The 23,038-nt window shown below is 37.8% G+C and overlaps 3 protein-coding genes across 10 annotated transcripts; 2 read left to right on the top strand and 1 right to left on the bottom strand.

Moving 5' to 3' along the window:
* The first annotated feature begins 1,744 nt into the window (after positions 1-1,744).
* Positions 1,745-7,059, top strand: LOC306859856 (NSFL1 cofactor p47-like). Of its 6 annotated transcripts, none has more exons than XM_079401222.1 (10): positions 1,745-1,880; positions 2,393-2,490; positions 2,569-2,643; positions 3,973-4,141; positions 4,263-4,358; positions 4,437-4,546; positions 4,822-4,959; positions 5,881-6,048; positions 6,129-6,294; positions 6,403-7,059. In XM_079401222.1, the coding sequence occupies exons 1-9, from the start codon at positions 1,779-1,781 to the stop codon at positions 6,289-6,291; spliced, it is 1,119 nt and encodes a 372-aa protein (XP_079257348.1). In that variant the 5' UTR covers positions 1,745-1,778; the 3' UTR covers positions 6,292-6,294; positions 6,403-7,059. The 6 variants fall into 6 exon arrangements, with proteins under 6 accessions (XP_079257348.1, XP_079257349.1, XP_079257346.1 ...); XM_079401223.1 differs by having other exon boundaries at positions 6,379-7,059; XM_079401220.1 differs by having other exon boundaries at positions 4,434-4,546.
* A 291-nt stretch (positions 7,060-7,350) lies between these two features.
* On the bottom strand, positions 7,351-10,574 carry emp3b (epithelial membrane protein 3b (MAM blood group)). 3 transcript variants are annotated; one of them, XM_079401211.1, is made up of 6 exons: positions 10,389-10,574; positions 9,282-9,683; positions 8,458-8,550; positions 8,257-8,359; positions 8,001-8,141; positions 7,351-7,881 (listed from the first exon to the last, which is right to left on the bottom strand). In XM_079401211.1, the coding sequence occupies exons 3-6, from the start codon at positions 8,533-8,535 to the stop codon at positions 7,706-7,708; spliced, it is 498 nt and encodes a 165-aa protein (XP_079257337.1). In that variant the 5' UTR covers positions 8,536-8,550; positions 9,282-9,683; positions 10,389-10,574; the 3' UTR covers positions 7,351-7,705. The 3 variants fall into 3 exon arrangements, with proteins under 3 accessions (XP_079257337.1, XP_079257338.1, XP_079257339.1); XM_079401212.1 differs by having other exon boundaries at positions 8,458-8,571; positions 10,389-10,561; XM_079401213.1 differs by lacking the exon at positions 10,389-10,574 and having other exon boundaries at positions 8,458-8,560; positions 9,282-9,545.
* Positions 10,575-14,110: 3,536 nt separating this feature from the next.
* On the top strand, positions 14,111-22,302 carry LOC306859751 (short transient receptor potential channel 4-associated protein-like). Its single transcript, XM_079400991.1, has 19 exons — positions 14,111-14,430; positions 14,689-14,817; positions 14,920-15,036; positions 16,104-16,161; positions 16,291-16,346; positions 16,448-16,576; positions 17,097-17,298; positions 17,382-17,567; positions 17,653-17,795; positions 18,372-18,500; positions 18,599-18,657; positions 18,744-18,845; positions 18,949-19,032; positions 19,143-19,233; positions 20,193-20,333; positions 20,423-20,534; positions 20,621-20,733; positions 21,243-21,449; positions 21,540-22,302. The coding sequence occupies exons 1-19, from the start codon at positions 14,308-14,310 to the stop codon at positions 21,675-21,677; spliced, it is 2,319 nt and encodes a 772-aa protein (XP_079257117.1). The 5' UTR covers positions 14,111-14,307; the 3' UTR covers positions 21,678-22,302.
* Positions 22,303-23,038: the final 736 nt, after the last annotated feature.

The following is a 23,038-nucleotide window of genomic DNA, read 5'->3' as shown; positions in this document are numbered from 1 at the left end:
GGCTGACGGTGTTAGTTTCCCCACGATAAGGCTGGTTCTTCCTCTTTCTCCTCTTTCTCTCTGGTTGAACACACCCATGTTTATCACGGTCAACAACTGTTTTAGACAGAGCTGTTGCTTACAATATTTTATTAGTGAAGACAGGACACATATTTTGACATACTTTAGGCTGTGCATAATATCATTCAACCCACTGAGAATGGAAATATAGTATGAGAGAATCAAGTTAATCTGATATATCAATACACCTTTAAAATCACATTGTTCTTGGATTCCTTTTTTATGAGGAACAAGGGATGTCTGTATAACTGATTGCAGAAAGAGGACACACTTTTCTCAATCAATAAGAACATGCAGCAATAATGCATTTAAAAATAGAATTGTTTTCCCTTAAGTGCAAGATGATTAAAAAAGGGCATATTGCTCTCTTGCAACAGCTGCAGTGAGTGTGATAGGAAAGGAAAGCTTGGGGGTGAATGATGACAGCAATGCTCTGGTGTTTAGTCATCTACCAGAACCTGATTATCTGTGAAGATCAAACGAGCCAGTGCACTTGAAAACAAACAACAAAGCATTGCCAAGTTTCTCTCCAGAAACAATATGTGCTAAATTAGGTGCTCCCAAACTAATTTAGCACGCATTTTGCCTCTGTTTGGGAACCTTGGAATCATGCACTTGCCAATGAATAGATATTACAGGAAAAAATCCAGAGAAATCCAGGTCACACAATAACTATGGTGTGTAAAAGCTCTGCGGTGTGAAATCACATTAGTTACTTGTTAACAACAGACCATTATTCTAAAGTGTTACCACAACAATCTTACAACCCAGTTTTTACTTTGGAAAAACTATTGAAACATTATTTCTAAATTATTGTAGGCCTACATGGACAACAGAGACATTTTACTGAAACTTTGATACCCTAAAACTATTATGCTTATATTGTAAAAATATTACTGTGCTATTATTATAAATATTATATTATCATGAAGTATAGGAATAAGAAGCATAGGATTAAATTGAGCTTGCATAACAGCGTCAACTTAAAGATCATTTTGATATTTTGTAGCTATCGTTTGATTTTTTGATGTCATAAAATGTTTCTGTAATCTTGTCTAACTGAAAGAAATTCTCTGGAGTGAGGAAAACCTAATGCATGTGGACTTAACCAACAGGGTGAACAGCACTGAAAGTGAATTTGAGGACACAAGAAAAAATTATTTTTGAATTGATGACCGATCAAAACAATAATTTATTTTGGTTTGAAAGATTTCAGTCAGAGAAAGGGATCAAATGAAGAAGCATATCATCCATGGAATATGACAAATAGTGCACCATCTGCCAGTTGTTTAATGAAAACTAACTTATATAATTTCCATCTTTATAAACTATAAATATATAAACATCAATTTTATCCGATATAACAAAACATGATGTGGATCTGAAATTATGCACTGCATAGCAGGAGTAACCAATATAGTGAGTAACAGAAGGTTCTGTGTTGCCATCTGCTGGCTAATATAAATAAATATAGGCCTATTTAAAAAAAGGGGAACACTGAATTTGTCTTTGAATTCTCAATTCTCCACATGGGCTAAGCCTGAAGTAGTAATATCTGCAAAATCAATGTTTTAAGCACATAATAAAATAATAATTATGCAACTTATAGCCTACTAAATAACTATATACAAAAAAATACACTGATCCCTGTGCTCCAAAACAGCGGAACTAAGTTTCCCCGTTTCCTGTCGGATCTTTGCTGAGCGTGACACGTAAAAATGGCGGAGCAGGAAGAAGCGGTGAGGGGATTCGTCGCTGTAACTGATGTTGATGAAGAAAGGGCCCGTTTCTTCCTCGAGTCAGCCGGCTGGGACCTACAGGTTAGTGGCACATTGATTATTTTATCACTGAAATATTATGCTGGGAAGCACAAGCATTGCAGCCGAGGTTTTAGCAGACTTTAAGCCTCTACTCGCAGCCAGTGAACTGTACAAGCGACTAACGAAATGTGCAAGTCACTCTTCATCAAAATCACCTGGAGTATCTTAAATGTCCTCATCTGGTTAATCATATGTGATGTGATTCGCACTTCAGGACTGGGCAGTCAGTATTACATTGAAGTGGAGATTTTTAAACTGTGCCGGTATATTTTACGTAGAAATGAAGTCTTAAGCTAGCAGCTTTAACGTTAGCCTGATCAAGTGATACCAATGTTTACATTCGTGGTTTGATGTTTTTTCGTCCTTAAATTGTGCTATTTTGGAGTCGTTGAGATAATCTGATTCATGTAGTTACAGAAGGCAGATAGTGTGTGTGTGGGTTGTTTTGTTTCTGTAATTAACGTGTCTGTCTATGAAATGAAGTGACAGCTCTCTTACATCTGTGTCCTCAGCTTGCTTTAGCTAATTTCTTTGAAGATGGAGGAGATGATGATATTGCCACCCTCCCTCAGCCAGAGTCTGGCTCTGTCAGTCGATCCACGGGGCCAAGGTAAAATAAGTCATGTATTTGGGCTTTTCAGTTATACAGTATCAGCTACATGGGTAATGTAATGTCTTTTTATTTTAGTGCACCCAGAGTGACATCCTTTAGAGATCTTATGCATGAAGATGATGATGACAGTGGTGAAGAGGAAGGCCAGAGGTATTGAATTATTGTACCGTTAATAACAGCTAATGATACCATGATATCAGGAAATGTCCTATTTTATTATAATATAATTTATCCTTGTAAATCAATATTGCAGCATTTATCAGAAATTGATTTACCCGTGAAAGTACAGTATAATTTCTATTGAACATTAAAGCGTTTATTAGAAATTTAGTGTTCATATAATGTTTTTTTAAATAGAATATTGCAGTGTTTATTTTAAGCATAAACTTCTAAAAACACATCTCTTCCATCTTTATTTGACCCTCTAACTCTAGACTAGCACTCTTTATTCTATGGAAGCCCATTTGACTGAATTTTAAAAAAGAAGGTTATTGCATTTGCGACTTTTTATCTCACAATTCTGCCTTTTTTCCCAGAATTGTGAGATATAAACTTGCAATTGCGAGTTATAAATTCAGAATTGCGAGAAAAAAGTCAGAATTGCGAGTTTATATCACGCAATTCTGAGAAAAAAAAGTCAGAATTGTGAGATATAATGTAGCAATTAACATTTTCATTTTTTATTCAGTGGCGGAAATGGGCTTCCATACTATTCTAAATCTATTCTTTAAAAAAAAACTTGCCCCTTTTAGACTTGCACTCGATTCATTAAAAAAAAAAAAAAAACACCACCACTAGCTTCTCTCTTCTTTGTGTATTCTAGCTATTTCTTTTTCTTTTTTATACAATTAGCAAAAGCAAAAAAAAGGCCTCTAACACTAGCTTGCTCTTTTTTTCTATTCTATCGGTTTTCTTTTTTTTTTTTATTATAGAATAAAAAAAAAAACCTTGCTACGTGTACAACGTTAAGCAAGCTAAGACTTAGCATTTGTGTATCATTGCTCTTTTGTTGATTTTGATTGCTTCCTTTGCCCTTATTTGTAAGTCGCGTTTGCATAAAAGCATCTGCTAAATGACTAAATGTAAATGAGCTGTTGTTTAAATGTATATGATTGCATAAGGAAATTGTAATTTTATATTCTGTGACTGCACACCATGTCTTATTGGTTTTTCTCCATTTTGTAGTCACCATTTATCTTTTTGCTTTTCAAATGGTCTTGCGTTGATTTGGAAAAGTAGAAATATTCAACTTAGTCTCTCAATTATTAAAAGATCATGGGGGAAAAGTGTGATGATTATAGCAGAATTAAAGATATTGTTTTTAAATTGTTTTAGATCAAATATAACGTCACCTTTCAAGACATTCTCAATACCTAGATAATGAAAAAAGTTCTCTCACTTTTTTTAATGCCAAGTTTACTCACAAATGGCATTTAATGCTTCATTTTATTGAGTAATGTCTGACTTTTCCTCTCATAGGTTCTTTGCCGGGGGCTCAGAACGCAGTGGGCAGCAGATTGTTGGTCCTCCCAAAAAGAAGAGCTCAAATGAGCTGGTTGAGGACTTGTTTAAAGGTGCTAAGGAGCACGGGGCGGTTCCTGTTGACAAACCAGGCAAGGGACCTGGAGAATCCAGCAAATCCAGCAAGGTAGATTCTCCACTGAATAAACTATACTGTAAATTAAAGATAATATGCCGGCTTATTGTGTACTCGTATCTCATCTGAATTTGGGTCACTCCGTTTTTCTTTCTGTCTGCTTATTCTAAAGGCGTTTGGGGGTGGTGGTTATCGATTGGGTGCTGCACCAGAGGAAGAGTCGACTTATGTGGTGGGAGAGAGGAGACAGTCCAGCAGGGCACAAGATGTGAGTCACTAGCCTGTGACTGCTGAAGTCTTTGAGACGTAGAGAGATCTGCTGCAGTGATTTATGCTGTGCTAGCAGGTGCATGTGGTGCTGAAGCTCTGGAAGACTGGCTTTAGTCTTGATGATGGAGAGCTGAGGAACTACAGTGATCCTGGGAACGCTCTCTTCCTGGAGTCGATCCGCAGAGGGTGAGCTCTGAATCCATTCACTGGTATTTGGTTGTTTTGGCAGTTTACAGAAGTTGATTTTAATTAATTAACTGAAGTTATAGTTCCCCTTCGAGTCGGTTCCAAAATCATCTGACATTTTTTGTTGTGTTTTTTGCACAAATGAAAACGTATTTAGTTTTGTGTTGGGCCCTCTAGATACTGACGTACCGGTGACTGCTATTAGATAGTCCTCTTCTAACTGATTGTCAAATTAGACTTAATAGAACCGCTTTCTTGTTTTCTGACTCTCTCAGGGAGATTCCTCTGGAATTGAGACAGCGTTCCCGGGGTGGACAGGTAAACTTAGACATGGAGGACCATCGGGATGAAGATTTTTCCAAAGCCAAACTTGTTTTCAAGGCCTTTGCTGGAGAAGGACAGAAACTTGGCAGGTTGGGAAACTCTTTCTTCATTCTTTTCATTTTCTTCTCCCTGCTGAGCTCAGGGCTGCTGAAGTACTTAATTACACTGTTTCTCTTGCTAAAACATGTGTCTGGCTAATGCCTCGTTGTTGGACAGGAAGACTTATTGAGTGAATGAACTAATCGATGGCTTTAGTTTTCTCAAGTTAAGAGGGTAATTTGTTTTATATTAACACTGATTAGACATTGTCTGTTTACTTTCAGTAGTGAAACTGTTCTATAATATTTTTGCATGCAGTTATTAACATTTTAAGCCTCGTTTTCTAGGTTCGGTGTATCTGTTTAACCAGAAGGGGGCGATAGTTTATTGCCTATAAGTCGCAGACTCTCTTAGTGTCTTCCTGTGTTTGGTGCTGTGTATTTGCTGTTAAGAGCAATAGGGAAATAGTAGGGTTCACGATTTGGGGGGAAATATTAGTTTGTTTTGCTTGTTTGTAGGGCTGCACAAGTTGGCCCAAAATTGTGTTATGTGTCAATATGACAATAATAATAATAATGTCACTTAAATATTAAATATTACTATTGTAACTTTATTGTAAAACAAAGTATAAGAAAAATGGTTTTATTTTACAGTATGGCTCGAATTTTATTTTAATAGAAAACCACAGGGTTTATAAGGACTACTCCTAACAAGTTTGAGTAGATGCATATGTTTATTTAATTAAATCACAGCCTCTGTGATTTGATAATTGCACTAATCCATATCACAATTTAATTTTCTTTTTTTAAATCATATGGCACTTAGGAAATAGTTGCTTGTTTAGATTCATGACTACTTTGAATATCCAACAATTAATTGTACACTGTGTGATCTTCATATTGCTTCATCATTATAAGTTATATCTTTGCATGTGGCTGAACTTGTCCTTATTTCACTCTTAACTTCCCCAGTGCCACTCCAGAGTTGGTGTCGCTCCAGAGAAGCCCGCAGGACCAGGCCACCAACGAAGCTGAGGCTAGTGCTTCAATCAATGTGGACAGCTCTCAGCCTGTCACTAGCATCCAGATCAGACTGGCCGACGGAGGCCGGCTGGTGCAGAAGTTCAACCACACCCACAGGTAAAAGCGCAGTGAAAATGCTTTGAAAATAACCCTATATCATGAAAATCTTCCTCTTATTCCATATTTCTCCATCTCAGGGTGTCTGATGTGCGTCAGTTTGTGGCCAGCGCTCGCCCAGCTTTAGCTGGCACCGAGTTCGTTCTCATGACTACTTTCCCCAACAAGGAGCTGACGGACGAGAGCCAGACGCTGAAGGAAGCCAACCTGCTGAACGCTGTCATTGTGCAGCGGCTAAAGTGACCGGTGACCTGGCTTTATTAAAGCACTCTTGAGTTGGAGATACCGGGACTGAAAGGACTTCTAATTAGTTAATTTTGTTTTCTTTAGTGACATGTTATTCCTCTGTGACAGTTTTGGGGTGGTGGGTGTTCCTGATAAAGAAAAATGGAGAAGAAGGGGAAGCAATCACACTGTGATACAGTTAAAGAGAGGAAGAGAGGAACCGAAGAGAAGAACTAACAAGTTTTACGGTTTTAGAATAAAGCTGAACATATTCAGATTTGAAATAAAGAGCTCTCTGAAGAGTTTTGACATCCTTTTACCTCAGTGTCTATCTTGCAGCTTTATGCTGCTTTGCTTTACCTCCTTCTCAGTTTTATTCCTCGTTCTGTGATTCATCTCTTTAACATTTCTCAGAACTGTCATTAAAACTAAAGTAGCCTTATATTCTAGCCCCATGACCAAGATCAACCTGAATTGTCAATGATCAAAAAAAAAAGTTTTTTTTTTACAAAACAATTTATCTTTTATGACATTTTGAGGCTTATTTTGTTATTTAGGTTGTCACACTATACTGATTTTTTTTATTATTATCATTATTATATGCCTAGCTATTAAAGAAGGAAATTATGAATTGGTTGAATAAGAGCCAACTTCAATTTTGGACACTGCTGCTGGTGAACATATCAGTGGCCTTCTTGTATTCTATGCAGAAGCTGACTATACTTCTGGAGATATTGTGTGATTGTGAGCTGTGGTGAACCTGATATTAAACCCCTTTGTCTGACATTGGAGAGCATTTTATTTTTTGGAGCGTTTGAGAGTGTCACCACCAGGTGCTGATATCCTAACGCCCTACCCCCCATAAAAGAGACGTTTGCATGTCAAGGAAGCGTTTTTTGTTTGTTTTTTAAAGCTTTGTTTGTCGTAAGATCATGCTAGACGGCGTGATGGAAACTATTAGTTCAGAAACTGGAGTCATGAGTTTGTCATGCACTCCCAAGGTCTGTGGAGTCCACCGTCTGGCACTGTATTTGTGAGGAATATTTTCACACAGTAATGAAATTGAAATCAGACATTAATGACTAAATTGAATTTATTTACAAAAATACATTTTAAACTTTAGCATAAAGATACCACTACAATGTTTCCAAGTATCCCTTCAGTATGAAAAAAGATTAAGTTGGCCCCTTTTATTATTAAATTAGATATAATTCAGCTAATCAGATAGATTAGTCTTGGTTGGCCTTTAAGAGTTACCTAAGATGGGCTGATCTTCGGCCATATTTCAGCTTTGTATATTTATATACGGCTAAATACAGTCTAAATAATCAAAAAATAAATGTCTTGCAAGCTATCATAAAGTATATAATCAATCAGTGAAGTATATCAACAACAAACATTCTTCGCATGGCTTGTCTTTTTTTAGGAGACTCTACTCCCTTTTGCGCAGATGGATGTACATGATTCCACTGCACAGGAGCAGAGGTACACAAACCCACGCCAAGTAAAAGCAGTAGCCGAAGTGTCCCGAGCTCAACTCCCGTGAGTCCTGAAGGATTTCTTTATTGTGCAGAGTGTAAATGAGCACGGCGGTGAAGGCGTTGAGGCCTGAGGACAGAACATTTCCGATTATTTTTCCTCGACTTCAGAGCAACTGAAATGAGTGTTTGGCTTGGGCTGAAGATGGTAACCTCGAGTAATAAAGAAAATTAGGTTGAAGCACTTACTGGCAAATGCCTGACAGACGCCGGTGAGGTAAAAGAGTCCTCCTTTAGACATGGTGAAGAGTTGTCCCAGGAATATCAGGAATGAAATGGCAGAGAAAACCACTGACAGGACCATCAGAACCTGGACAGCCTGAAGCCACTCTGGTGGAAACAAAACAGAGAGACTATTCTTACTCGACTCTAAACAGTGGTGCTATATGTTCGAGTAAATTGCCAGATTCTAAAACCATTTAAGTGCTCAAATGTGTTGTTTTACCCGTCTCTTCTGATGATGCACAGAACCATGCCTCTGTTTCATTGTCAAATCTGCAGTTATACCAGAGGTCCGAGTGTTCTGTGCCCTCCCAAACCCACCAGAACTGAATCATACAGAAGATTAAACATGCATTCATGATTTCAGACATATGCACACTATTCTAACGAATTATCAAATAGTTTTGGAACGTAATCTGCTTACCTTCTCCATGGTGGCGATGAAGAGAACCGCAAGTGTGATGAGATGAAGCAGTGTGACAAGCATCAGAAGGGACCCCATGCTGATAAACAGCACCTGTCAACATCTGAAACTGAACTTTCATGTTGTACATCAGGACACATATTTTACTTTGAAAAAAAATATGTAACATATTTTTTGTGTAATTTATTATAATTATTATATTCACAACATTTTTAAATATTATTGTTAATATATTTATTATATAAAAATAATGTTTTATATGTTATTTATTTTTTTATAGTACTTTCAATTATATGATAAAAACATTATTATTATCATTATTATATAAGAAAATAGTTGCTTGATGTTCATTGGAGGGTTTAAGATACAACTTCAGTTTTTTGTAAGCACAAGAGGTTTAACAAATCTGCTTTTGCTAAAATTTAAAGATGGAAAAGGCCAGGAAGTAAAAATACTAAGTAAACTGATTATGGCTGAAGTCCAGAGCTGAGAAATGAAGGCACTCATTCAGACTTTTCTAAGTCTTGAGACACACCATGCTTTTCCTCAGGGCAAAAGAAGAACAGCCTTGGGAAAAGTCATACTCTCATTACCAGTCTTGTGAGATATTTACTGTAACAAAAACTTTTCTAAAATGGTTATTTAGATTTTGATAAAATGATAAGATTCATTTTCATTCCCTTGTTAAAATCATGTTATATTCACAGGAGAGTTTGATGTGGTAAAGTGTTATGCTGTTGTATTTTATGGTTCAGATTTAGTTTTTCATAACTATTCAAATCATAAACAATAATAAAAGCGAACTAAATAAAATGTAAACTCACCAAATGTGATCCAAATCCAGCAGAGGCAAATATACTATGTATGGACTCTTGCCGTGTTTATTCAGGTCTGCTGCTCTCCACCCTTTTCGGCTCAAAAGTAAATTGGGGATTTTTTTGGGGTCAGCTTCAGCAAACGCCCATTTCCTTGTCGCTGAGTTAGTTCTGTTGTCCTGCACACAGTCCCATCAGATCTTCCTTGTGTGTTCAGGAAACGCATGAGCATGGGCACACGTCTCTCTTTCCTTACTAGTCGTTTATCATCTCAGAGGGTGTGCGCTGAGTTCCTATGGGCTTCTATCATAACTTCAATCTCCTTTGATGAAGTTGATTATGTGTGTGGGTTTCATTCATCATCGCCCAAGAGATGGAGTTATGGTCATTTAACAGGGAAGGGAAAGCCACCTAAATTGGGAACACAACAGGAACCTCAATGTTTATTTGTCATGCTGTGTCCAGTAAATGTAGGTGGACCAGAAAAAAAAAAAAAAAATGTTATTTTTAAGTTCATATAACAAGTTCATAACAATTGCAGTAAGTTAATGGTTTAACATATAAACAGTAAGCATATTTTGGTAACAATTTACAAGGTGTCATTTGTTAACATTAGTTAATGTATTAACTAACATGAATAAACAATGATCAATACATTTATTACACTATTCATCTTTGTTAACGTTAGTTAATAAAAATACAGTCGTTCATTGTTTATTCATGTTAGTTCACAGTACATTAACTAATGTTAACAAACACAACTTCAGATTTTAATAATGCATTAGTAAATGCTGAAATTAACATTAAGATTAATAAATGCTGTAGAAGTATTGTTCATTCTTAGTTCATGTTAACTAATGTTAACTAATGAACCTTATTATAAAGTCTTACCCATATTTTGCTTATAAAAAGTTACATGCATTACTGTTTATTACAACCCTAAATGCTTGCTGTTCACTAGTTGAAAAATATTCAAAATTATTATTATTGTTTTTGTCAATTATTAGTTATTATTATTAATTTAAGTTAAAAACAACTTTGATAGACAAGATGGCGGCGCGAACACATCGCGAGGCTCAGCGTCTTACCAGATTTTGGAAAATAGTGTTAATTTACCTGGTTATTTCACTCGTGTTCGCGCGATCCAGTTATGCGAACTACAGCTATAGTAAACAATCACTTTTGGACATCAACAAACAGTGTTCCAACATAGTTTTAGATCATCCTTTCGACTTCAGCGAACTCCCGCCGGAGCTACTGAGATCACCGCGGACAAGCGGATCACTCGTACCGACCGGAAGTGCTCGGCGTCGGCGTCGAGACCGTAAACAAAGACGGGGAAAGCGTGGAGGGCTGCGTGCTAAGCTAAGGCTAAACCCACATCGACCAGCTCTGCCCAGCATCTTCCTTGCCAATGTACGGTCTCTGATGAACAAGATGGACGAACTAAAGATCTGGACCCTCACACAGAAATGGCTTATGGACTGTAATGTTATGTTCTTCACTGAAACATGGCTCTGCAACGATGTCCCAAACAGCGTGGTGCATATGGATGGACGTGCTCTCTTCAGGGCTGACAGAGTAGCAGCAACCTCTGGTAAAAACAAGGGTGGTGGAGTATGCATTTATGTAAATAAATCATGGTGCAAAGACTCTGTCATTGTTGATACCTACTGCTCTGCTGAGCTGGAGTTCCTGATTATCAAGTGCAGGCCATTCTATCTACCACGTGAGTTTACTTGCATTGTTGCTGCTGCAGTTTATGTACCTCCGGACGCTAATGCTAACGTGGCTATGAAAGAACTCTGTGCTGCTATTAGCAAACTACAAACCCTGCACCCGGATGGAGCCTTTATTGTTGCTGGGGACTTCAATCACTGCACTCTTAGATCTGTTCTCCCTAAATTTAATCAAAATGTCTCCTGCACTACAAGAGGACATAAAACATTGGACCACGTTTATACTAATGTGAGTGATGCCTACAAAGTCACACCCCTCCCCCACCTGGGTCAGTCTGATCACCTCTCTTTGTTCCTGCTCCCCAAGTATACCCCGGTCATCAAACGTGTGAAACCTACAACAAGGACTGTTAAAATCTGGCTGGAAGGTGCTGACTCCACTCTTCAACATCAATTCCAGCTCACAGAATGGAGTGAGTTTGCTGCCCAGGCCACCACAAACTCTCAGATTAACATTGACACTTACACCAACTCTGTCATGGAGCACATCAACAGCTGTGTGAGCAGAGTGACTACACACAAAAAAATAAAAATCTTCCCCAATCAGAAGCCCTGGATGAACAGAGAGGTTCGCCTCCTGCTCAAAGCAAGAGATGCAGCCTTCAGGTCTGGAGACCAGGAGGCTTACAGCTCAGCCAGAGCCAACCTGAGGAAGGGTATCTGCCAGGCCAAACTCACACACAAACAGAAGATTGAAGAACACTTCAATTCTTCAGACCCCCGGCGTATGTGGCAAGGCATACAATCTATCACGGATTACAAACCACCTAACTCTGTGCCCCCCTCCAGCTCTGCCTCCCTCCCAAACGAGCTCAACCACTTTTATGCTCGTTTTGATCAAAATAATAAGGAGATCTCACTCAAAGCTGAGCATCAACCCAGTGAACTGCCTCTCACTCTCTCCACATCAGACGTTTACTCCACTTTGCGTAAGGTGAATGCACGGAAGGCAGCTGGCCCTGACGGAATACCTGGTCGTGTGCTTAAAGCCTGTGCGGAGCAGCTAGCTGAGGTCTTCACGGACATTTTCAATCTGTCCCTGGCCCAAACAACTGTCCCCACTATCTTCAAAACCTCCACCATCGTACCAGTACCGAAACATTCCACTGCCTCGGTCCCTAACGACTTCCGTCCTGTTGCACTCACCCCCATCATTGCCAAGTGTTTTGAGAAACTGGTTGCATCCCACCTAAAATCCTGTCTCCCTGCTACACTGGACCCATTCCAATTTGCCTATCGCCACAATAGGTCAACAGAGGACGCCATCTCAACAGCGCTTCACTCTGCCCTCACCCACCTGGACAGTCAAAACACACATGTGAGAATGCTGTTCATGGACTTCAGTTCTGCATTTAATACAGTAATCCCCTCCAAGCTGATCTCCAAACTCAGCCAGCTTGGAATCAGCACACCCATCTGTAATTGGATTCTAGATTTTCTGACTAACAGACCTCAGTCCGTCAAGTTAGATAACCTCTCCTCCTCCATCATCACCCTGAACACCGGCGTGCCACAGGGCTGCGTACTGAGCCCTCTCCTGTACTCCCTCTTCACCCATGACTGTGTTCCTGTTTATGGCTCCAACACCATAATCAAATTTGCAGATGACACCACGGTGGTAGGTCTGATCAAGGATGACGATGAATCAGCCTACAGGGATGAGGTGCAGCACCTGGCTGTGTGGTGTGCCACCAACAATCTACAGCTAAACACCCAGAAGACAAAGGAGATCATTGTGGACTTCAGGCGGACTAGGAGTCATGCACACACACCCATCTACATCAACGGAGCTGAAGTGGAGCGTGTGTCGAGTTTCAAGTTCCTTGGCATCCACATCTCTGATGACCTCACCTGGTCCCATAACACCTCTACTCTGGTCAAAAAGGCACAGCAGCGCCTTTACTTCTTAAGGAGCCTTAAGAAAGTTCACCTGAATCCCAGGATCCTTGTGGAATTCTACCGCTGTACCATTGAGAGCATACTCACGAACTGCATCTCAGTATGGTACAGCAATTGCTCCGCATCTGACCGCAAAGCACTCCAGCGGGTGGTGAAAACTGCTCAACGGATCACCGGCACCCAGTTAACTTCCATTGAGAACATTTATTATAAGCGCTGTCTGGGCAGGGCAAGAAACATCATCAAGGATGCCTCTCACCCTAACCATGGACTTTTCACCCTCCTTCCATCCGGCAGGCGTTACAGGTGCCTACGCTCTCGCACTAGTAGGCTCAGGAAGAGCTTCTTCCCCGAGGCTGTGACACTTCTGAACGCCACACCACCAATCTAACCTGCACCTGCTTATTAATGCACTGGTCACAGTACCTTAAACACATGCATTTGCACTACTCATATTTTGCACAGACTGCACATCGTTCAAGTCATTACACTATAATCTGTTTAAAGTTGTTACTGTACAAGCACAGTAAACTATTTCTATAAAATATTGCACTACTGCTATTTTGCATAGAATACATTGTTCTATCAATACTTTGCACACTCATCCAGCTGTATTTATTTATTACCACTGTTCTCACGTTTCTGCTGTTCATAATGTGTATATATAATCTGTAATCTATATAATCTACATTGCTCTGTTCATAATGTACATACAATCCCTACATTGCATTCCTATTTTATATTCTGTATATACTCTGCTCAATACTGTATATAGCAATTCCACTGTATATTCTGTAAATCATATCTTCACTTACTCTGCACTTATATGTATATAAAACACTATATTCTTGCACTTCTGGTTAGATGCTAACTGCATTTCATTAGCTCTGTACTTGTACTCTGCATAAATGACAATAAAGTTGAATCTAATCTAATCTAAAATTAAATAGTAAATGCTTCAGTCATGAAGCATGAATTATTGTTTGAATTATTATTTTTATTAGTAGTAGTATTTGTTATTGATGTGTCTGAGAGAGAGAGAGAGATTTAATTTATTTAAATGATATAATAGAAAATAATGACAGCGTTTTTAAAGTTCACATAACAAGTTCATAACAATTGCACTAATGTTTTAAAAGATATACGCATATTTTGAACGTCTGAATATAAAATCACACGTGTTTTGCCAATAAAGTCTCAGAAATCGGCACGCGCATCAAATGGACAGCGGTTTCGGGGGGTCGTGTATGAGTTGCACAGCTTTAATTCATTAGGGGTCAGTAGCATGTGCTCCACTGGTTGTGGTTTCCACGCCAGTCCAGTAGGGAGCAGTATTAACTGTCCTCCCCGCTGGGTTCGTGGAAACTTCTCAACGTCACAACGTCAGAGGAACAGCAATGGCGACGAGGAGCTCTGGGTTTTCACGGACCCAAACAAGCAGAGGAAATTCATGCAAAAACATTTTGAATAAAATCCGACAAGGCCAAATCACGGGTGTTGGGTTGATTAGAGGGTCTCAGGTGAGATCTTAAATTATATGAAGGACTAAACTGGCTTAAAAGCATTTTTTAGACACTGTTTACATACGAGGGCCTGAAGAGCCATGCATGTAAAATAAGTTTCAAACAAAACCATACAGCATTTAGACAATATCACTTGCTTAAGCTACTTAGTGCTAAAATAATCAATGATAATAAGAAGAGTAATAATATAGTGTCTGACCTGCTTGTCTTATTTGCAGTGCTTGACAAGTGTTGTGATTGTGTTGTCAAATGCAGTTTCCTGTGGCTCTGCTGGAAGAGAGAGATAAAAGAGCTCAATGGCAGGGGATACCAGTGTTATTGAGGAGACTTCAAGAGAGCAGCCATCCTAACAGCGACCTCTCGAAGATTCACAGCATGGTCATGGTATTCAAGACTTCCTTGTCTGTTCACACTAAATGCATTGCCTCAAATACATTTGTATAATTTGCTATCAGATGTTAAGTGAGTTGTTTTGTGTTTGTGCAGGAACTGTCATCATTGCTGTCTATGGAGGCTATGTCATTTATCACAGAGGAGCGCAAAACACCACAGGAGTCGATTTCTCCAAATACATATACGTTTGACTTGTTTGGAGGAGTTCATGTGAGTGTTTTGTAGTTAAATATTACTCCTTACTAATCTTGATCAAAGTCATTTTAATTGTATTCAGTTTGAAGGCATTAATGTAAATAATTATACTTATTCCTCTTGGATGTAGTTTTTAGCTTTGAGTTATGCTTGATCTGAGAGCCTGTAAAAATGTGCACTATTGTACAAACTTTTTGGAGTTAAATGAATACTTAGCAAGGAGAGCGAAAAGCAGCGGTCCTTGTACTGAGCCTTGTTGTACTCCATACTGTATTTGTAATCGATATGATACCTCGGCATTCACTGCTACGAATTGATGATGGTCAGATAAGTAAGATTTGAACCATGCCAATGCAATTCTACTAATGCCAACATAATTCTGTAGTCTACTCAAAAGAATGTTGTGGTCGGTAGTGTCAAACCCAGCATTAAATTAATCATTTGTCAAAATTGACAGTAAACACATTGAAAATAGTACAAAAGATTTTTATTTCAAATAAATGTTGTTTGAACTTTGTTGACCAAAGAATCCAGAAAAAAAATGTATCAGAATTTTCACAAAAATTTTAAACAGCTCAACATTTTTAAGATGGATAATAAGTTTCTTAAGCAACAAATCGGCATATTACAATGATTTTAAATGTATATTAATGCAGTTATTTTCTGATATTAAACAGATCAGTAGCTGTAGATTTAGAAATGAACACTTTTAAAAATGTCGTCAAAGCAGAGTTTGTGCTACAAACAATCGTTACTTTGATATACTGAGTTTTCCATCGTGAAATTTTCCATCATGCTCTGTTTTTATCCGTCAGTAAAATATTGTAACATGGTAATTTATTATGACATTGATACTCACAAGAATTTAAGTGGCAAGAGCTTCTCCTCAGGTGCTGTGTTACATGTTCTTAGCTTTGTCGTCTTATTCCGCTCTTCTAGTGTGGATAAAACAGCAGAAACTGAATTGTACCAACTTGGAATCATAATATTTTAATTAGAAATGAACCAGTTTGGCTGGTACCATAATTATCATAATTGCAGATTTGTTAGTTACTCACTATGCTTTTGTCATTCATCTACAGTTATTTGTAGAGATTCTGATGCGGCCAACACTCACAGTACAGGGAGACCTACCCACACGTAAGCTTATTTAAATAATAAATCCAAGCTTCTTTGTTTCCATAGTTTAATAATAGAAATAATGTTATTAACAGCATAAGATTCAGTAATGCTGTCCCAGCCATTAAAGGTTTGCCTCATTATTTTTAGTGAGTGACGATCTCATCAAGGATTGTCTAAGCGTTCTGTACAACTGCTGTATATGTGTAAGTATAAAACAATGTTTATGACTCCAGAAGGACACAGATAATTCTGAATTATATAGCTTGTTTCCTTATGAGTAACAGTCTCTGCATTTGTCTGACAGACAGAGGGCGTTACAAAAAGCCTTGCAGCGAGGGAGGATTTTGTCACGTTTCTGTTCACTCTCATGTCCAATAAAAAGGTTTTCCTACAAACTGCCACTCTTATTGAGGACATTCTGAGTGTTCGAAAGGTAAAAGCCAAAGCATATACACTGTTATTTAAATGTTTGGGTTCAGTTTAATTGTTTTGATCAAATAATGCTAATAATAATTTTTCAAAAAAGGATGCATTAAATAGATTAAAAGTTATAGTAAGAACTTTTATGTTACAATTGATTTTTATTTTAAATACTAATATCATATATAATTATTATTTTTTGTGGAAAAACTCATATTTAATGTTTAATATATTTATTATTTAAAAATATCATTTTTGTGGAAAGTGATACATATTATACTACACTATGTATCAGTTTCCACCAAAAAATAAAAACAGCACAAATTTTTTCAAAATTGATAAGAAATTGAGCATTAAATCTGCATATTAGAATTATTTCTGAAGGATTTCTGACATTGAAGACTGGGGTAATGATGTTTAAAATTCAGTGTGCCATTACAGAAATAATTTACATTTTAAAATGTATTAAAAGTGTTTTTTAGGAATGTTATCTGAACCTTAAATAAATCACTTTTTTGCCGTTTTAATCTTAGGAAATCATCCAGCTTGAAGAAATTCCCAACTTGGCCAGTCTGGTCCAGAGCTTCAACCAGCAGCAGCTGGCCAACTTCTGTCGTATCCTCTCAGTCACCATATCAGAGCCAGATGTGAGTGTAGATGACAAACACACTCTCCTGGCCCACAGTACCCAGCAAAAGACCAGCACATGCCCATCACGCGCCGAGAGCAACCAGGGTTAGAAAACACAGCTGCAGTTAATCCACACAAAATGTAAAATAGCACTATACATTTTACAGTGTCATGTGATCTTTCCTCAGTGACTCTGGTGAATATCCCAGGCTTTATTGAGCGTCTTTGTAAGCTTGCCACACGGAAAGTTACAGAGGCGGCGGAGACCTCTGCCCGACTGGAGCTGGAGGAATGGCACAGTTGGCTTGATAATGCATTGGTTCTGGATGCTCTCATGCAGTTAGCAATTGAGGAAGCAGAGCAGAGCAGTACAGGTGAGGTCCTCCTCTCTTTCCCGCTCTGGTATTTCTGTTAGCTGCATTATATGTTCTCACCAAGTCTTGATTTGCTGTCTTTCAGAGTCATCTGATGAGAGCTCCCTGTCCTCTAGTCAGCTCAGACACAGGCTGCCCCAGTCTATGAAGATCGTACACGAGATCATGTACAAAGTGGAGGTTCTCTATGTGCTGTGTGTGCTGCTTATGGGCCGACAAAGAAATCAGGTAATGTGATGGGACTGAAGTGACTGTGAATTTTAATACATATGACGTGGAATGAGTCAGGATGACCTACTAGTTAACTGACTAGTCACTTCATAATGTTGACTAAGGTTGACCAGTATGTTTATTTAGAGTTTGAATTTTGTGTGTATATGTATGTATGTATGTATGTATATATATATGTATATATAGCTTATTTATTCAGCTTTCAGGTGATATATAAAATAGTAATATCATGGAACAGTACAATTTAAAGTAACTGTTTTCTATTTAAATGTATTTATAAAAAGTATTTTATACCATTGGCATCAAAGCTGAATTTTCATTATTATGACATTGCATTGTACTGTCATCATTCTAATATGCTGATTTGCTCAGGAAACTTTATATTTATCAGTGTTGAAAACAGTTGTGCTAATTAATATTTTACTTGAAACCGTTATGCTTTTTGGTCAAGGATTCTTGGAAAGAACGAACAGCATCTTTAATGTCTCTCAAAATTAAAGCATATCATACTGACCCTTAACTTTTGAATGATATTTTGAAGCTTTTTCATAGATTTTTACTCTTGTGACACAGGTTCACAGAATGTTGGCAGAGTTCAAGTTAATTCCAGGTCTCAACAACCTGTTTGATAAACTGATCTGGAGAAGGCAGCCTTCTGGTCACGTCTTACATCGGCAGAACCAGAACTGTGACTGCAGTCCAGTAAGAAGCAGCCCTTTATTACTCTTAATTATTTAAAAGACTCTTACATATGCATGATTACGGTGGGAGAATACAGCTTTTTTTCCCCTCTACATCAGGAGATCTCTTTCAAGATCCAGTTCCTCAGGCTGCTGCAGAGCTTCAGTGACCACCATGAGTGAGTATCACAAAGAGATGCAAGGAAATGCTAAAATTGAGAAAATCCACTGGTGTGGTAGGAAACTTTTTCTTTATTGTTCACAGGAATAAATACCTTCTTCTAAGTGGACAGGAACTGAATGAACTGAGTGACATCTACCTGAATGCAAACATCTTTGAAATGGAGGCACTGAATAACACAGACAGGCATGGGAACGCTTTTCATATCGTATTACTTAAGTTCTTCCTTATTTTAAAGTTTTGAACTGCTCATTGATTGGCTTATATTAATTGGTCAATTGGTTTACAGGAGCCTTGTCTGTGATGGTAAAAAGGGTCTTCTTACACGGTTAATCTCAGTCATGAAGAAAGAGCCAATTGATTCTTCATTCAGGTGAGATCTTTAGTTACATTTTGTAATGTTTTCTTACACTTACTGACCTCTTCTTTTTGTAATAGTCATCTTGTGTCTTGAGTTTGACATTTCTCCATGTCTTGCTTCAGGTTCTGGCAGGCAAGAGCCGTGGAGAGTTTTCTGAGAGGAACGCCATCCTATGCGGATCAAGTGTTTCTTCTCAGAAGAGGCTTGTTAGAGGTGAGCAAAATATGTGTGTAATGCATTACATTGCCTGTGTGAAAATACACTGCCATTCAAAGGTTTGCATTAAGTATTTTTTTGTTGTTGTTGTTTTCTTGTAAGAAATAATACTTTAATTTACAAAGGATACATTAAATTGTTTAGAAGTGATATTGAAGATGTTACAAAATACTTATTTCTATTAAATGTTTTTTTTTTTGTTTTTTTCTATTCATCTAAGAACTTTTTTCTACACATTCTATTCACCAAGTACAACATGTTCCTGGATCAACATCCTTGTTGATCATGGAAAGTCGTTCCAATCAACCAATCAGAATTGAGGGATAACTTTTCAAGAAATATCTGTTTTAGGCTTATGATCAGGGTTAGTTGCTTCTACACCCTTGTTAATCAGCTATCATTTCACACTGATTTTAGGAATAAATTATGGGTAGGGTTAGGTTTAGGGGTAGGGATTGGGTTAAGTCTATATTTTTGGACCGTAATGTTGATTCAGGATCAACCAAAGATGTTGATCCAGGAACATGTCTTATTTGGCAAAATCATGGCGACCGTAAGAATCCTGAAAAAATTTATCCGTTTCCACAAAAATGTGAAGCAGCAAAGCTGTTTTCAACATTGATAATAATAAGAAATGTTTCTTGAGCAGCAAATCCGCATATTAGACTGATTTCTGAAGGATCGTATGACACTGAACACTGGAGTAACGGCTGCTGAAAATTAATTGCAGGAATAAATTATATTTTAAAATGTATTAAAATAGAAAACAGTTCAGTTTATTTCAAACTGGACTCGAATTTCAAATATTACTGTATTTTTAATCAAATAAATGCAGCCTTGGTGAGCATAAGATAATTCTTTCAGTAACTTTAAAAATCTTAACCAGCCCCAAACTTTTGAATTGGTAGTTTACAGTTATAGGATTATTAAATCATCTCATAATTCTCTTCTTTCAGCATATTCTATATTGCATCATCGACAGTGGCTGCAAGTCACATGACGTCCTTCAAAGCTACTTTGACCTACTTGGTGAGCTTATGAAGTTCAACATTGATGCCTTCAAAAGATTTAACAAATATCTCAACACAGAGGAGAAGGTGGGTTTACAGTCAGATCCTTTGTGATTTTTCACACCGAAATGATCCAGTAGATCTCAAATCTGTCTTTCTCCCTTTTGACACCTCAGTTTCAGATGTTCCTGACTCAGATCAACAGCTCTCTGGTAGACTCTAACATGCTGGTGCGATGTATCGTCCTGTCTTTGGACCGCTTTGAGAGCCAGATGAAAGATGTGAAAGGTTTGACTCAAATGACTGAACAGTTAATTGAGAGATGGATGTGTGTTAAAGAGTGTTAAAAATCTATTTCCTTTTCTCTTTCTCAGTGGTTGAAGTGTTTTCAGAGTGTCGCCTCTTGTCCTACATGGCTCAAGTGGAAAACAGGTTGTCCTTCCTTTTCAGACTGACCAGCATCATCAATGTCCAAACCCTCACTCAGGCAAGTTAAACGATTTTTTTTGTGTGTGTGTGTGTCAGGGGTCGGCAGCCTACAGCATGAGTGTCAGTATTGACAGAGAGGGGTAATCACTGGCACATGAGCAGTAGCAAGAGAGGTGTATGCATTTTATTCAGGTGTAGCTGAAGTCCTTCAAACCTGCACGATGATCTACATTTTGCAGTAATCGTTCCTGCGCGATTGAGCGGCTGACACTTTACAGAGGCCACATTGTAAATTTATATAAAATGCTTTGTGAATATTCTTTTTACAAATTAAATGCGTTTATTACGTTATGCTGTAATAACAGTTCATTAGATTTAAACTGAAATTTGTTAATTTTTCAAACTTAAATTTGTAACTTTTAAAAATGGTCAGTATAATAACACAAACTTCGAAAAATGTCTTCATAATAAAAAATTTGTATTAAAAAAAAAGTAAAATAATTTTACATTTTTTATTATATACCATTGACCCTTAAAACAGATTGGCATGATTTTGATCAATCACAGGAGAACGTGAGCTGTCTGAACACCAGTCTGGTGATTCTGATGCTGGCGCGGAGGCGGGGTAAGTTGCCTTTCTATCTGAGCGCTCTGCAAGAAAAGGAATATGCAGAGAAATACCCCGGGTGCCTGCTCAACAACTTCCACAACCTGCTGCGTTTCTGGCAGCACCACTACCTCAACAAGGACAAGGACAGCACCTGCCTGGAGAACGTGAGCTCTGTTCCATTGACCATACACAGATATCCTCTCACAATTGTGAGCTCTTAAGGCATGAACTTTTCTATCTCTTTCCAAAAACAGAGCTCTTGTATTCCCTTCACCTACTGGAAGGAGACAGTCTCAGTACTGCTGGGCTCTGGAAGAAGCTCACGCTGTGCTATTGCCTCCTACATTGATGAAGCCTACAGGGACCTGGACAGAGACTTCCTGGAGCTGTGACTGTAGAGCCTGAGAGGACTCTCTTTACATCAGAATTACATCATGCCTAAGTTTATAAGACCTAGTCCATTCAGATGCATTAAAGAATAGGTGTGTGTGTGTGTGTGTGTGTGTGTGTGGATGCAAGTGTATCTGGGTATTCATGGTGCTGAGGGTATTGATCTGCTCGTGTTCAATAGCATGAATGTATGTTGGCTCAAAGTATTAAATGTGAAATGAATGTGCTTGGGAATATGTAATGCCACTGTAGGTGTGTTTGCAGTGGCACTAGGGTCTGGATGTTTTTTAGTTGGTAGAGTTACAGCTGCCTTGTTCTCTAGTGTTGAATTCTCTCGCCTCCTGTTGGTTGGCTTGTCAGTTATGTGTTCAGACATGACAAACTCCTGGAAGTAGTCAGGAAGAGCCTCACTGCCCACTGTCCCTTACTGCAAAAAAAGAGACTATTTAATTCAGGGACATTCTAATGTTTAATACTGGTGATTGGCTTAGTTTACATACTGCCTGTATATTTATGTTCTTATGTATGTAGTTCTCACTTGACCTAACATTTTAAATTTTCAGCCCCAAACTTGCAGAATGACAACACAAAATCAACAGAAGAAAATAAAGATCTTGTTTTATCACAAGCATGTTTCTGTCTTTATGGCTACTAATTAATCTGTTAAAATCAGTTTGTTATGGAAGTGTAGGGATATAGAGTCAGGTTTAAGATTTTAACTTTGGGATTATTTTTGTAAAAGAACCTGATAAATTAAGATATTATTTTGCAGCAAGTTTCCAGCGTTACTTTATATAATCTACAATTTTAGTTTTCTACACTGATAAACGAAATTAAGTAATTGTTCTTTCTCCATAATTCAAAAACAACAGCCCCTTCTACTTGTTTTTTTTTTTTTTTTTTTTTGGTTTTGTTGTTCTCTGACCAGGTTGCTTGTTCAGTCACGTTGGCATTGCTTTTTCTTTTCTTTTTTTCTTTGAGGCAAGGTACTTTTTACTTGTTATGGTAAATTAATTACATTTGTTAGATTACAACGGGATTTTAAAACTGATACATTGAAAACAACAAAACTTAATCCTACTAAATATCAGGTTTAGTATGCAAGTTTAGTGTGTAACTAACTGGCTGATAGATTAATATTAAGTTAGTTATAAAAACATTGTTTTCTTATATAATCTCTATGCATCAAATTCATATTATTTACCTTTTAAAGGGGTAGTTCACCCAAAAATGAAAATTCTGTCATTAATTATTCACCCTCATGTCACCTGTAAGACCTTCAAGGCCCAGAAAGGCATCGTTTAAATAGTTGATGTGACATCAGTGGTTCAACCTTAATTTTATAAAGCTACAACAGGCATAG

This window comes from Barbus barbus (genome assembly GCF_936440315.1).
Source record: "Barbus barbus genome assembly, chromosome: 40".
NCBI lineage: Eukaryota > Metazoa > Chordata > Actinopteri > Cypriniformes > Cyprinidae > Barbus > Barbus barbus.
Note: the sequence above shows the minus strand (reverse complement) of the source record. Positions and strands in the feature narration are given on the sequence as shown.